This window comes from Gymnoscopelus braueri (assembly GCF_963280865.1).
Source record: "Gymnoscopelus braueri genome assembly, chromosome: 10".
Taxonomy (NCBI): domain Eukaryota; kingdom Metazoa; phylum Chordata; class Actinopteri; order Myctophiformes; family Myctophidae; genus Gymnoscopelus; species Gymnoscopelus braueri.
The window spans coordinates 39665636-39678547 of NC_137611.1; the positions used below are offsets into that span (position 1 = coordinate 39665636).

Here is a 12912-nt window from a genome sequence, read left to right on the forward strand (position 1 = left end):
AAACTTTGAGCACCACTGATATAGAGACATATAGTTTTTCAGAATACTGTTGGGATTTAGAAGACTTTTGTAGAATCGGCTTCAGGTCTCAATGGGTTAATACAATGAACCACTTTGATGACTGCAATGGCATTCTCCGTTTTCAGGCTTATAACGCCTCAGCACCAGCCACCAGCTCCACAAACAACTCGGTGACAGTCAAAGATGCATCCGTACGTACATACACAAATAAATAGTGTGCCGCAAAGCCACCATATATAGGCTATACTTTGTATAATTGCAAATGAGGGCAAATTGCACTCAGCTGTGGAACCTTATGGGAGCCTTTGCGCTGGCATATCTTTAGCACAATATCTTTTGTGAATCAGACCTGAAGGCAGGGCAGATAGCGAGTGCAAGTGACTTGCAATTCATGGTGCTATCAGCGCCCGCAATCCATTCTTTGTGAATTTGCAATTGAGAGTTAAATTAACACTTTTTGACGTGTGTTTGATCCATAGACTGTAAAGAAATATTGACGAGGAAGGGAGCCGTGACGTCACCCATTGGTTTCTAGATCTGTTTTGAAGCCACGATTTCAGCAAATTCAAATCCACCATCTTGGAATTTCCGGTCCTGAAAAGCAACCGGAAACGAATGCTATTGGCTGAAAGGGCAGCGAGGGCGGGTCTTCAGTCAGTAGAACCAGTAGAAGCTCTAGAAGCATACCCTACTTTATCATCAATTCTAAAAATTAATGGGACCATAATTTACAAAAACGCATAGAAGTCCATTCAAATACCCATTGAGTTAAATGGCATGAAATGTCTTCTGCAACCAGCAGGAGGGGAAACAGCGGCACCATATAGACCATTAATTGGTGCCTGCAGCGTTTCCATTATTTCCACGTTGGCTTCATATCCAGCGATGGAAACTTGCCACCTGGTTTGGTCTGAAAGGTCGAGTCAAATAACAGCATGAACTGAACTTTCTGTCACAAACTGGCAGCAGATAGCTCATGGTATGGTATTATGTGGACAGGTTAACGAGCAACAGCCTTGGAATGACCTGCTTCTCTGAGTTACATGAGTTAGAGAGCCGCTGCTTCCATGACGTGTGTCTGTGGGGGCGTGTATTGGATGCACATCATTAGATTGTTTAGATAGCTGAGTGCTGTTTGACTGCGTTCTGCGTTGTTTACCGTCTCCGCTGTGCTAAATGAGGTGTTTCCCCCGAAGAACGCCAACGTTCCAGGACCTTAAGATGACATAAACGAACTTGGACGGAATGTGTATGCCTTGGACAGGTTATTTTGGCGTGCGTGTGCGTGTGCGTGTGCGTGTGTGTGTGTGTGTGTGTGTGTGTGTGTGTGTGTGTGCCTGCCACATTTATTTGTGTGCGTGTCTTTGTGTGTGTTTTGGCAGAAATGAGCCAAAGTATCCCTTTGGCATGGAAATGACACACAGTAGAATGGGACCATGAGAGAGAGAGAGAGAGAGAGAGAGAGGGAGAGAGAGAGAGAGAGAGAGAGAGAGGGTTAACAAACGTCACTCAGCCACTTACAGTATCACAATGATTTGTAAAAAGGTCAAGGCTAACTAGCCGAGCCCCGATCCCCCAGCTGACAGATCCATTGTCACACTCTGGCCAAGGGGAACGAGTGCAGCAAGAGAGACAGATGCTTAGACCCTCTTCTATTAACCGGAACAGGTCATTAAACACAAATAATCGCCTCAGTGTTCTGATGGTCCAGTGACTAGCTCACTCTATCTCGTTTCCCCCACCCCCCCCCTTCTGTTTTTCTCTATCTCTTCCTCTCCCGAGTCTCCCTCTCCGTGTCGACTGTAAACATCGCAATCAAGAGGCGAGCTGACCTTCGTCCTGTGATGCAATAGCTCTTTGGTGTTTCACAGTGACCGGCTCTGATGTGCGTCTGTGGTGCGATACACAAACAGTCGTTTTGCAAAGCGTACACGGGATGTGCGTTGCAGCGCAGTGCTGCTCAATTTGCCACCCAATTAAAATGCCATCCGTGTTCAACAAACCAGGCGGAGGGCGTTTCAGTTCAACAAGATTTTGGAATTGCGATTAGACCTCAGTCGAGGCTGTGGTACATGGGAGCTTGAGTTACGCGTTGGTGTCAGATTAATTTTTGGGGGAGAAAAAAAAATAACCCCCCCCCACACACACACATTCGATTCAGTTGACTGAATTCAAATGGGATCAACGTCTTGCCGCGGAGCCACCCTGCGATAATGAATACAATCTCCGGTTCTCTAACGTCACACTCCGTAACACTTTCTCTCCTAACCCTTCCGATCTCCTTTGCATCAACCTGCCTTCGAGTACACTGTGTGCTTATAACAAGGCTTTTACTTGCGTCATCATGGCTCACCAGCGCTGAGTTATGACATATCGCAGTTCAGATTCCTCATTAGTCCAGAGAGAGGTTACATAAGACTTTGACTTATAGAAAATCCCTCATGGTCTTCTGTGTGTGTGTGCGCGTGTGCGTGTGTGTGTGTGTGTGTGTGTGTGTGTGTGTGTGTGTGTGTGTGTGTGTGTGTGTGTGTGTGTGTGTGTGTGTGCGTGCTCAAAAGTGGGCGAGTACGAGAAAACCCACCATCTGCCAAGACGGGTCACAGCTGGCAGGATATCTCTTCAATCGATCATGCTATGGACTGTGATATATCATTTTCTAATACTTTACAGGGGGTGTAAGTTATATTTATTTGTTAAAATAAGTGTTAAATAGCTCTATACTGCCATAGTGAACATTGCTAGAGTGTTCAATAACATGGGGTATCTCCAGCTCTTCAATAAACAACAAATGCATTTTCAGGTCGGGATAGCAGTAGAGAGAACTCATACAGAATGCAGGATAAAACAAGTGAAATTGGAAGTGATGAAACAAAGAAGTCAGCAGACAAAATTGGAACTGGAACACTATACAATTTAAGCTGCTAAACAGGTATACTCTCTCCTGCCTGGATGAAATTGGTGACCCACCTGAAAATATATTTTCTGTTTATTAAAGATCTGGAGAGAAGGAGAGACCCCAGAACAAACACTCTAGGGTCTACCTGGAGGGTGGGAAATTGATTTGTGAATTTGAGGAACACAGTATAATAGAGGGTTGTCTTTGGTTAAGAATCTACGTTCTGCCCGAGTTGTACAACCCTCTAACAAAGAATAATGGAGGAAATATGTGTATGTTGGCAAAGCACATTAAAGACAAGTATTCCAAAATGCAGGTTAAAGTCTAAAGGAGATTAGGCTTTTGCAATCAGAGCTCCTACGCTTTGGAATGAGAGAGATCAGGCTCGCTGAGTCGGATCCCTTGATTTAAATCCCGGCTGAAAACTCACTTTCATAGATTCAATTAATTTGAACTCATCCATGTTCTGATCTGTCTTGTTGTTTCTACATGTGTATTCTGCTTCATGTGAAGCACTTTGTAACCAGTGGTGGAAAAAGGGTTTACTTGAGTAAAAGTATCAATGCTGCAATGTAAAAGTACTCTGTTACAAGTAAAAGGCCGGAATTAAAAATGTACTTGAGTAAAAGTACAAAAGTATCACAAGTAAAAGTACTAAAATGTTTGAAAATAGCAGATCTACAAGCTCACAACGCGTCGCGATGCGACGCGTTGTGAGCTTGTAGATCGGCTATTTTCAAATAGCCTACGTATAAAATAGGGTTGAAGTGGTTCATGTATGTTTTCTAATGTAATAATTTATATCTGCAAAGTAACTAGTAACTAAAGTTTTTAAATAATTAGTAAAAGTATTGAAAATTGGAAATACTCCAGTAAAGTAAAAATACCTCAAAATTGTACTTAAATAAATGTAGTTATTTTACATCACTGTTTCTAACACAGTTTTGAAAGGTGGTATCGTTGAGCTGGGGCATGGTCGTCTTCAAAAGATCCTGTTCAGAATCGGCGGGGAATTCTGACATGCTGGATCCTGAAGCGTAAGGTGCCTCCTAGAAGTGGACTTGTTTTCTAGGTCAGGGTTGCTGAGTCTCCATGGGTATATATACTTTGTTGTCACGATAATCAATGGTGTCTCTTTTGAATTTCCCCCACTTTGATCTGTGATGCTGCTCCCTGTATTTGCCCATGGCCGTAGCAATGTTCTCTTGTAGGGATTGGATTGTGTGTGTGTGTGTGTGTGTGTGTGTGTGTGTGTGTGTGTGTGTGTGTGTGTGTGTGTGTGTGTGTGTGTGTGTGTGTGTGTGTGTGTGTGTGTTATTTATTTATTTATGTTTCTCTTTTTTTACACCTGCTTCTTGATTATTCGATGGACCTACCCTCTCAACCCGAAAATTACTTTCGACTGAACCGTATTGGACCAGTCTCTTCAGATGGAGGTGTTAACCACTGTGAAAAAGTGCCCTTGGACATAATACAGTAGTTCCATCCACATCACCATAAGCCTAATCATTACGGTTATTTTAGGTATTAAGGCCTAATGCATTAATATCTGGCTCCTTATTCTCAAACATACACACACACACACACACACACACACACACACACACGCACTCACTCACCGTCGAAGGCCTTGTACTGTCCGGTGAGCGAGGTCTGCAGGGCGCGTCCGGCCTCTTTAAGCAGACCCTCCATCTCCCTGCGGCTCAGACTGGACAGGCTGTCCTCCATGCCGCTGGTACAACAGGTGTACCCTTGGGGACAAACACGCAGGTGCTCCCCTGGAGATAAGAAGAAAAAATCATGACATTTTACTTGACCATTAATTGTCATACACATAATTGCAATCAATGATTTAATTGTGTTTTTGGCATTTAATATTGTAACATATGTCTGTCTAAGCCCAAAGCCCCGAATTCCCCCCCCCACCCCAAAAGCCTGGGGGATGAACAATGCCAAAAAACAATCACACAAGTCACCTTTTACAGCTTTTGCCACACTTGACACAGGCTACTTTCACAGCATTTGACCTTTGACAAAAATGTTTAAAGTTTACAGTTAGGAATCCTGGAGTTTTTTTTTACTGCCACCATGTGTTTACTGTAGATGTCTGCTTTGTCTTGTTTCTCCTCCATTTTATTGTTGTTATCATCATGTTACTATTCTGCTACAATGTCCCAAGGAGCCAAACGAAAGTATGTTTTACTCGTATGTACGGGACAAATCAATATGTTTATGTATTCTGTTTGTGGTGTATCTTGGTGTAAATGTAACTCACAACGAGTGTCGTGTAAGCCCATGCGGGCTGGGCATCTTGTGGTGCAGGACACTATAATAAAATTATATCTATCTATCTATCTATCTATCTATCTACCTGCAAGTTGTAACAATAAAGAACCTTGAACTTTAATATCAACAACTGCATGGGCCTGTCCTATAGTTAAAGCCTAGATATTATGCAAGCTAATCTACATTGAATTAGTGTATCGAGGGGATCAAACCCTGCATGTCTGTGATATCATGCAGGTGGAATGGAGATAAAGATGGAGATTTGGCATGTGGAATAGAACAGTGCTTCTCAACGTTTTCTGGATCAGGGGCCCACTTGAAAACCTCAAAAGTGCTCGCGGCCCACCCATCTGACCACTTAACACGGCAGCCGTTCGGTTAAGTGTTAAGTGGTCAAATGGGTGGACCGCGTGCATGTTCAGAGCATGTTTATTTTTCATGAACAATTGGATTGTGAACGAACTAACGTTATATTATCATTAAATCGTAGGGTTTTGCCAATTATTTGGGAGGCCCACTTTGCAAGATCCTCGCGGCCCACCAGTGGGGCCCCCCCAGGGCCCACAAGGTTGAGAAACGCTGGAATAGAACACATAGGAAAGAAAGTGAACTTGTAGGACGATGGAGGCAGCCGGCAAGCATGGCAAAGGTTTTCACAGCCTTGAACTCGCTCAGGCCCCTTGGCAGGCTGGCTGTCTGAGGGAGAAGCCCGCCGGTGTCTGTCTGCCTGCCTGTCTGCAAGGCGGGATGTGGAGAACTCTGTGGCCCTGAGAGCAGTGGAGCGAGAGGGGGCATCGACTCCCTTACAGCCTTAAAGGGCAAGACCACTTTGGTAGAGGTTTGGGTTGTGTGGTTAAACCACACTCAAAGTCACTCTTTTAGCACATAAACCAAATCAAACAAAGTTGATTCAGATAATACAGAACATCACCAAAACCAGTACTGTTTTTTTTTTTTTAATTAAATTGTCAACTTGATATTACTATTACTGTCCGCGGATCCAATCCGGGGTTTCTTCTTAATAAAAATAACAAAATCAACAGGAAGTTAACATTTTTATAAAAAAAACTAACAATACTGGGTTTGGTGATGTTCAATATTGTCTGAATCAGCTTTGTTTAAGTTCGTTTACGTGCTAAAAGAGTGACTTTGAGAGCTGTTTTACCGTAAAAAATGTAAGTCAATGAAGAGCATATTTTGAGTTATCAATTTCTAATCAATGGGAGCAATTATTTTTGATTTCTTGTCCACCTTTTGAGTTACATCATGGCAAGGTAAATACACAACCCAAACCTCTACCAAAGTGGTCTTGCCCTTTAATAAGCGCTTCTGACTGACACTGAGGGTCATGTGAATGTGCTTACACACACATGCACACACAGACATACGTGCGCACTCCGAACACCAGGAAGGTGGAATGTGTCCTTGCAAGCTTCAAAGGGAGAGCAAAAAGATAATGGACACCTTCAGATGTTTATAAACTATAGTCCATATCTAGCAAACAATACCAGATGCTTTTTTAAATATAATGATATGGAAAGAACTTCACTGAAAAGGCGGCTGTTCGGTTAGCAGAATGTTTATGAATTGAATAAACATCATTCACAAGTTGAGGAAGTTGCTAGTTCTACATACAGTACTGTACCTACTGTACTTGGAATCAAACTGGCCTATAAATGTGTTCAAAACAGCTATATTTACAATTCTCTGGAGCCTTTTCTAGTTAAATGTTAAACTGAACATGTATATGGATGATACAAGCAGTGTTGCCAGATTCTGTGAGAGAAACAAGCAACCAGGTCTAGGAAAACCAGCCCAAAAGAAGCGACTATGGGCCACATGAGCACTATACTAACATATACATCAGCTATTTGAAAATAGCAGATCTACAAGCTCACAACGCGTCGCATTGCGACGCGTTGTGAGCTTGTAGATCGGCTATTTTCAAATAAAATATTGATCTGGCAACCCTGTATACAAGCGTCCCAGTATGGAGCTAGATTGAGTTTGCTGGGAATGGCTGTGCAAAGCAGCCTGAAATAGTGCCTAACAGAGGCCAATGACAGTGAACAAGCAAGCAACGGCTGACACTGAGATATCTGAAAAGATGTTTGAATACTTATTTTCAGAAGGTGAAATTGATGATGGCTCAAACATCAGCAGCACCGCAGGTGCTGGAAATGGTGAATATATAGTCATACACCCTCCAATCACAAACGCCCACAATACACAGCCTATTTATAAGCAAAACCCACGCTCATTCTTATCTTCATGTTCGGCTCTCGCCACAAATGACAGCTCATCAGTGACTAAACTGCCAGCACATCCCCAGCCTCCCCCTGCATTGCATAGCATTCACCATGTCAGCATGCCACTCTTATGTGGGTTCATGTGTGTATTATCCTTGTAACAGGCTCAATTGTAGGACAGACGGCAGCCACGGTTTTTGAAATCACAAGGTTCTGTATTCCCTGAGCTATACAGAAAAGAAACACAGTGCTGCTTGCCCTGCTGTGGTCGCGGTTGGAAGACAATGTATAGCTGCAGAGAACAGCGTTATACAAGGGAGAACACACAGTGATGTTCTGTCTGAACAGTGGCTTCCCAGTGCTTCAATTAGCTCAATGCACAACAGGTGTGCACTGCAGTCACACCTGGTTCTAAGACCGCTTAAATCAGGCATCACCCAATCCCACTTTCATGTGCTTTAATATCTGCATATCTTTAGGTTCTGCCCTACGAGGGGTTGTGAGCTCAGAGATGTCTTTGTCGGAGATTTGTTCTCACGGGGGCCTAGCTCCAACTGTAACCCCACCATCCATCACTGTAGTTCCTGGACTCAGTCACTAGTGTTAAAGGGACATTTCGCCGATTTTGCATCAAACCCCTATTTTTATCTAGGTCTAGGACCCATAAACATGATCCTGGTGTGTTTTTTGTGTTTTATCTGTATTTTTAGATTTTTATCCATATCCTCAGAGACTATGAGTCATTTGACACATAGTCTCTTTATCTCACCTTATTTCCTGACTACAATGTAGACCACACCCCCACGCAGCCTCCCCTCCCCACAAGGAAGGGCAGTGCCCAAAAGCATTATGGTCATTGTAGTAATGCAGCAGTCCAGTCAAACCCCAGTCAAACACACAGACTTCTATATTTTTCTGGCCATAGGGTGCAAATTTCAAATTTTGCTACTGTTATCTACTACAAATATTATTAACATTGAGTGACTGTAAGTTCTTCCAGGAGTGAAATGCTCCTTTAACAGAACTTGAGAATGCTGATTAGGCCGTGGGGTCCGCTACGCGTGGGTTGTAACTTGTATCCCTGTCACCACGCACTGTTTTTAATGTATTTCTATCACAAAATAGCCATCTAATGAAGTTCTTCACCAGAAGAGTGCCTTGGTTTTTCTTTTGTTGTACCTTAACTGTTACCCTATTCCCCAGCACCTCAAATCCTGGACGGTAACGCAATGTGACCGACTCCCAAAGGTGCAGCCATGGCCGATGTCACGGATGGGGCTACAGAGCCACATAGCCCAATTCAATGCATAACATCATTGCCATGAATGGTTGTATCGGGATGAGAGTGTCCCAACTGAAACATTTATGAGAATGCCAGAAGAACTGTTCTTTCATATCATTTGAATTTTCAGCTCTAAAATTACACACGCTCACCACGCACGCACGAGCACACACGCACACGCACACGCACACGCACACGCACACACAGAGAGAGAGAGAGATCAGAGAGAGATCAGAGAGGGAGAGAGAGAGAATTGTATGAAGCAATGTTAAAATGGTTCAAATTGAAAATGGAAGAAAATTATACATCCAAGCGGCTAGGAAATTGAGGGTATATTTTCTCAAAGTGACATTCATCTGAAGGGCCACGAGAGTGAATATCATGTGTCAATCATATTCTTTAAGAATTCAGAATCAACGGAAATAGATATATTTCACCCTTTTAAGCATTAATCTGAACATTTTTGATGTCCACCCACTCATCTCCATACCCCTCCCCCCGTTCCCCCTCTGCCCCCCCCCCCCCCCCCCCCCCACACACACACACACTAGACAGAAACATCAGAAATGCAGCAAAGTACAGTGCACCAAAAGCCTTTCATGCCTTTAACGACTTCACAGCATTTCAGAAGATGATTTTAGATTGTGAGACTGGACTTAATACTCTGCCTCTAAGGCTCCTTTATCTCTCTCACTGTCTCTTTCAGACACACACACACACACACACACACACACACACACACGCACACGCAAGCACACACGCACGCGCACACACACACACACACACACACACACACACACACACACACACACACACACACAGTCTGACACTTCTGTTGGTGTTGTGCCAGTGGCCTATCATGTACTAAACCAGTGTGTAGATTGAGCGTGGGCCCTCTGACAAAAGTTCTATTCGGCATCAGATCGTATCACGCCCTGCCAGTGGGACAGAGACCTAACTCAGTCTCATTGATACTGCCATCTTATCCACAGGCCCCAGCAGTGATGAGGAGCTCCGTGACTCATTCTTAGCGTCTTTTTGGAATGCATCTCGTCGCTAGCTGTCACGGCAGAAACCTCGTATCTCCCATGTTTGTTTTTTTTTCCCCGTAAATGAACGCCCCTACTTCACCATACAAGAGTAGTCACACAAAGGTAGTGAAAAAAGCAGATCTACGAGCTCACAATGCGTTGCATATTCGTGACGTATTGTGAGCTCTTAGCTAGTTATTAACTCGACCGCGATTTTCACTGTTCCCTAAAATGTTTATATATATATTTTTTTGGACATATGTGGTTTCCCGGCCGACAGCAACGATTTCTGTATTCTGTCAAGTGTAATCCTCCCCACCATGGCTTTCTGTTCTTTCCTTCCCTCCCCTGCTCCAGGGCCCACGGAGATCTTCTTGTATTTCCAGGTCTGCCCCAGTGTCACCTCAGGCTTCTCTCATACAGTATGTATGTATACAAACATTTGTGTGTGCGCGTGTACGTGTGTGTGTACATGCTCTCTCTCACCCACACACTCTTCCCCTCTCATATACACAAAAAACACACATACACGTATGCATACACTGCACGCCCAGACACAGAGCTCAAGGTCTTATAAGTGTGATTGTGTCACTGTCGCGTGGAAAAACGATCTCCAAAAGTGCTCCTTTTTGTTATGTTAAAAAGAATGTACAGTGTATATATACTATATAATGAAAATAGCTGATATGTGAGGTTGTAGATCTGCTATTTACACTACTTTTGTGTGACACTCTTTTATGACGAAGTAGGGCATTCATTTAACCCATTAAGACCTTGAGAAGCATCTGTGTCATTTTTAGATTTGAGCTAAAAAGCATTATTTTACACTTTGGCTATTCAAAAATAGCAGATATACAAGCTCGTAGCGCGGCACCGAGTGCCGCGCTACGAGCTTGTAGATCTGCTATTTTTGAAAAATAGTGAAAATGTGTGCAAATCTTTGAATATGTATGTTTTTAAAGCGAACATTTGTAACTCAAATCTTTGCTATGGGGGTCCTTGGAACAACATATTTTGAGATGGGGGTCGGCGGCCAAACACATATCATTTTGGGGGTCCTTGACATGAAAAAGCGAGCACCACTGATATAGAAACATGCGTTTTTTCAAAAAACAGTTGGGATTTAGAAGACATTTGTAGAATCGGCTTCAGGTCTTAATGGGTAACTAAAACAAAAACAAAAAACATTAAAAGTTTAAATATGAAAGATACAAGGTTTCTGCCCGACCGCGACAATTTTCTTCTTTTTTTGCCTCTGGTCTTGTTTGAGCCATAGGTGTTCCTCTGTTTTCCATGTAAGGCACGTGGAGGCAAACTTGCGCTTCATGAATAAATGTAATTAGATTTTTTAATTTGCAAGCGGTAAACCTCGCTTGCTTATCAGCGACACAGTTGAAAGGCAGACCCCTCACACAGCATGGGAGCAAATCCCCAGCATAATGTGTGACACTGGGGTCTGCAGTCTGTGACACTTAACAGCAAAAATCGCGCATTAATCTCACTTTACTTGCTACGTGTTACGGCATGTGCTGCGCGCCACAATAAATCACTTAAACACTGTTACAGAATGTTTTGTTTTTGGGTGGAAAAAGACTCTGTTTTATAGCCTCCAGAGGGATATTTTTTTTTGGAATGATACATGGCTCTGCAACTCTAGATCTTTAGATTACCGCTGTCTACGCGACTACCCGGTCCAATTTATCTGTCTTATTGGCAAAAAGCTGCCAGACAAAACATGGCTTTCCTGGCCTTATAAAGAGATTTGGGAACGTCTATGTCCGTAAGTGGGTGCCGTACACTCTGTACGTATCGTTGCCATCAGGCAGAAACCATGTATCTCCATATTACAACTTTTTATGTTTTTTTCGTAAATTAAAGCAGCACTATGCTACTAGGGGTGGGACGATATTGCGATATATATATAAATAATCGATAATATACAGCCGGATTCTTTTTTTTTGTGATACGTTGTTTTTCCGACTCTGTATTTGTGTAATGAGGATTTTGAACAGTTTGGTGCTATTTTAAGTGTTTATGAATTGAATACAAGGACTATGGTGATATATCGTTGGTGAAATTTCATGCACTATATCGTGATATCGCAATATATTGCAATATATCGAATATCGTGATATTATCGTTATCGAGGGCCTAATATCGCCACAGATATCGTATCGTGAGATACCCATATCGTCCCACCCCTATATGCTACTAGCTTGTGGATCGGCTATTTTAATTTTAATTGAAAAACATGAGAATAATAAAAAAAAACGTACAGTTTTGGGCATATGAGGTTTCCACCCAACAGCGACGATATGTACTGCAATAAATAAATGCAAATTGGTGCGGAATTGATTGTTTTTTTTTTAAAGAGTACTGCTCTGTCATTATAGTGAAGCTTCAGCCGGAGACACAGTGTGTCTGGCCACAGCGCGGCAGCTATTGATCACAACCGTGCCGACTTCATTTCTCTCATCAAAGCCATTGATTTCCATGCCGTGTGCGCTAAAAAGGCAAGCTATCTGGTTCTCGTTTAGTAGCCGACTGTGACCCGATGTTAATGAAGACTGGTGATCTTTATTGGACTGTGTGAGCTGCCTTTCCATACCCCTGCGTGTGTGCGTGTGCGTGTGTGTGCGTGTGCGTGTGTGTGTGTGTGTGCGTGTGTGTGTGTGTGTGTGTGTGTGTGTGTGTGTTCTGTGTCTGCCGATATTGGCAGTCTCTTTATATGGAAAAGACACTGGTAGCCTGCTTGTGTCTGGTTTATGCAGACAATCATGTGATCTTGCATTGCATTTTGACCCTGATACATTTGGATTTTGACATGATTTATGTCTTTAATTGAAAATCCAAATAAAGGAATTAAAATGTGTGTGCGCGCACGCACGTGCGCGCGTGTGTGTGAATATGCATGTGTGGACCTATCTGTATGTGTGCGCACACGTGTACGTGTCTGTGCATGCCTGTGTGCGTGTGTGCGTGTGTGCGCGTGTGTGTGTGTGTGTGTGTGTGTGCGCGTGCGCGCCTCTCAGGTCATCTGGGACAGGTCTGCTTTCGTCCCTGGAATCAGAACTGGAGCAGCGTTCAATTCTTTACGCACCACATATTTGGAACAAACTCCCAGAAAAACTGCACATCTGCACATCA

At 43.1% G+C, this 12912-nt stretch overlaps 1 protein-coding gene across 1 annotated transcript in view; it reads right to left on the bottom strand.

Annotated features, from left to right (window-relative positions):
• gpc1b (glypican 1b) overlaps nt 1–12912 on the bottom strand; it is a 118141-nt gene that overhangs the window by 43377 nt on the left and 61852 nt on the right. Inside the window, exon 3 of the mRNA XM_080440727.1 lies at nt 4537–4695. Within this exon, the coding sequence (XP_080296853.1) occupies nt 4537–4695 (159 nt within the window). The remainder of the gene's footprint in view (nt 1–4536; nt 4696–12912) is intronic.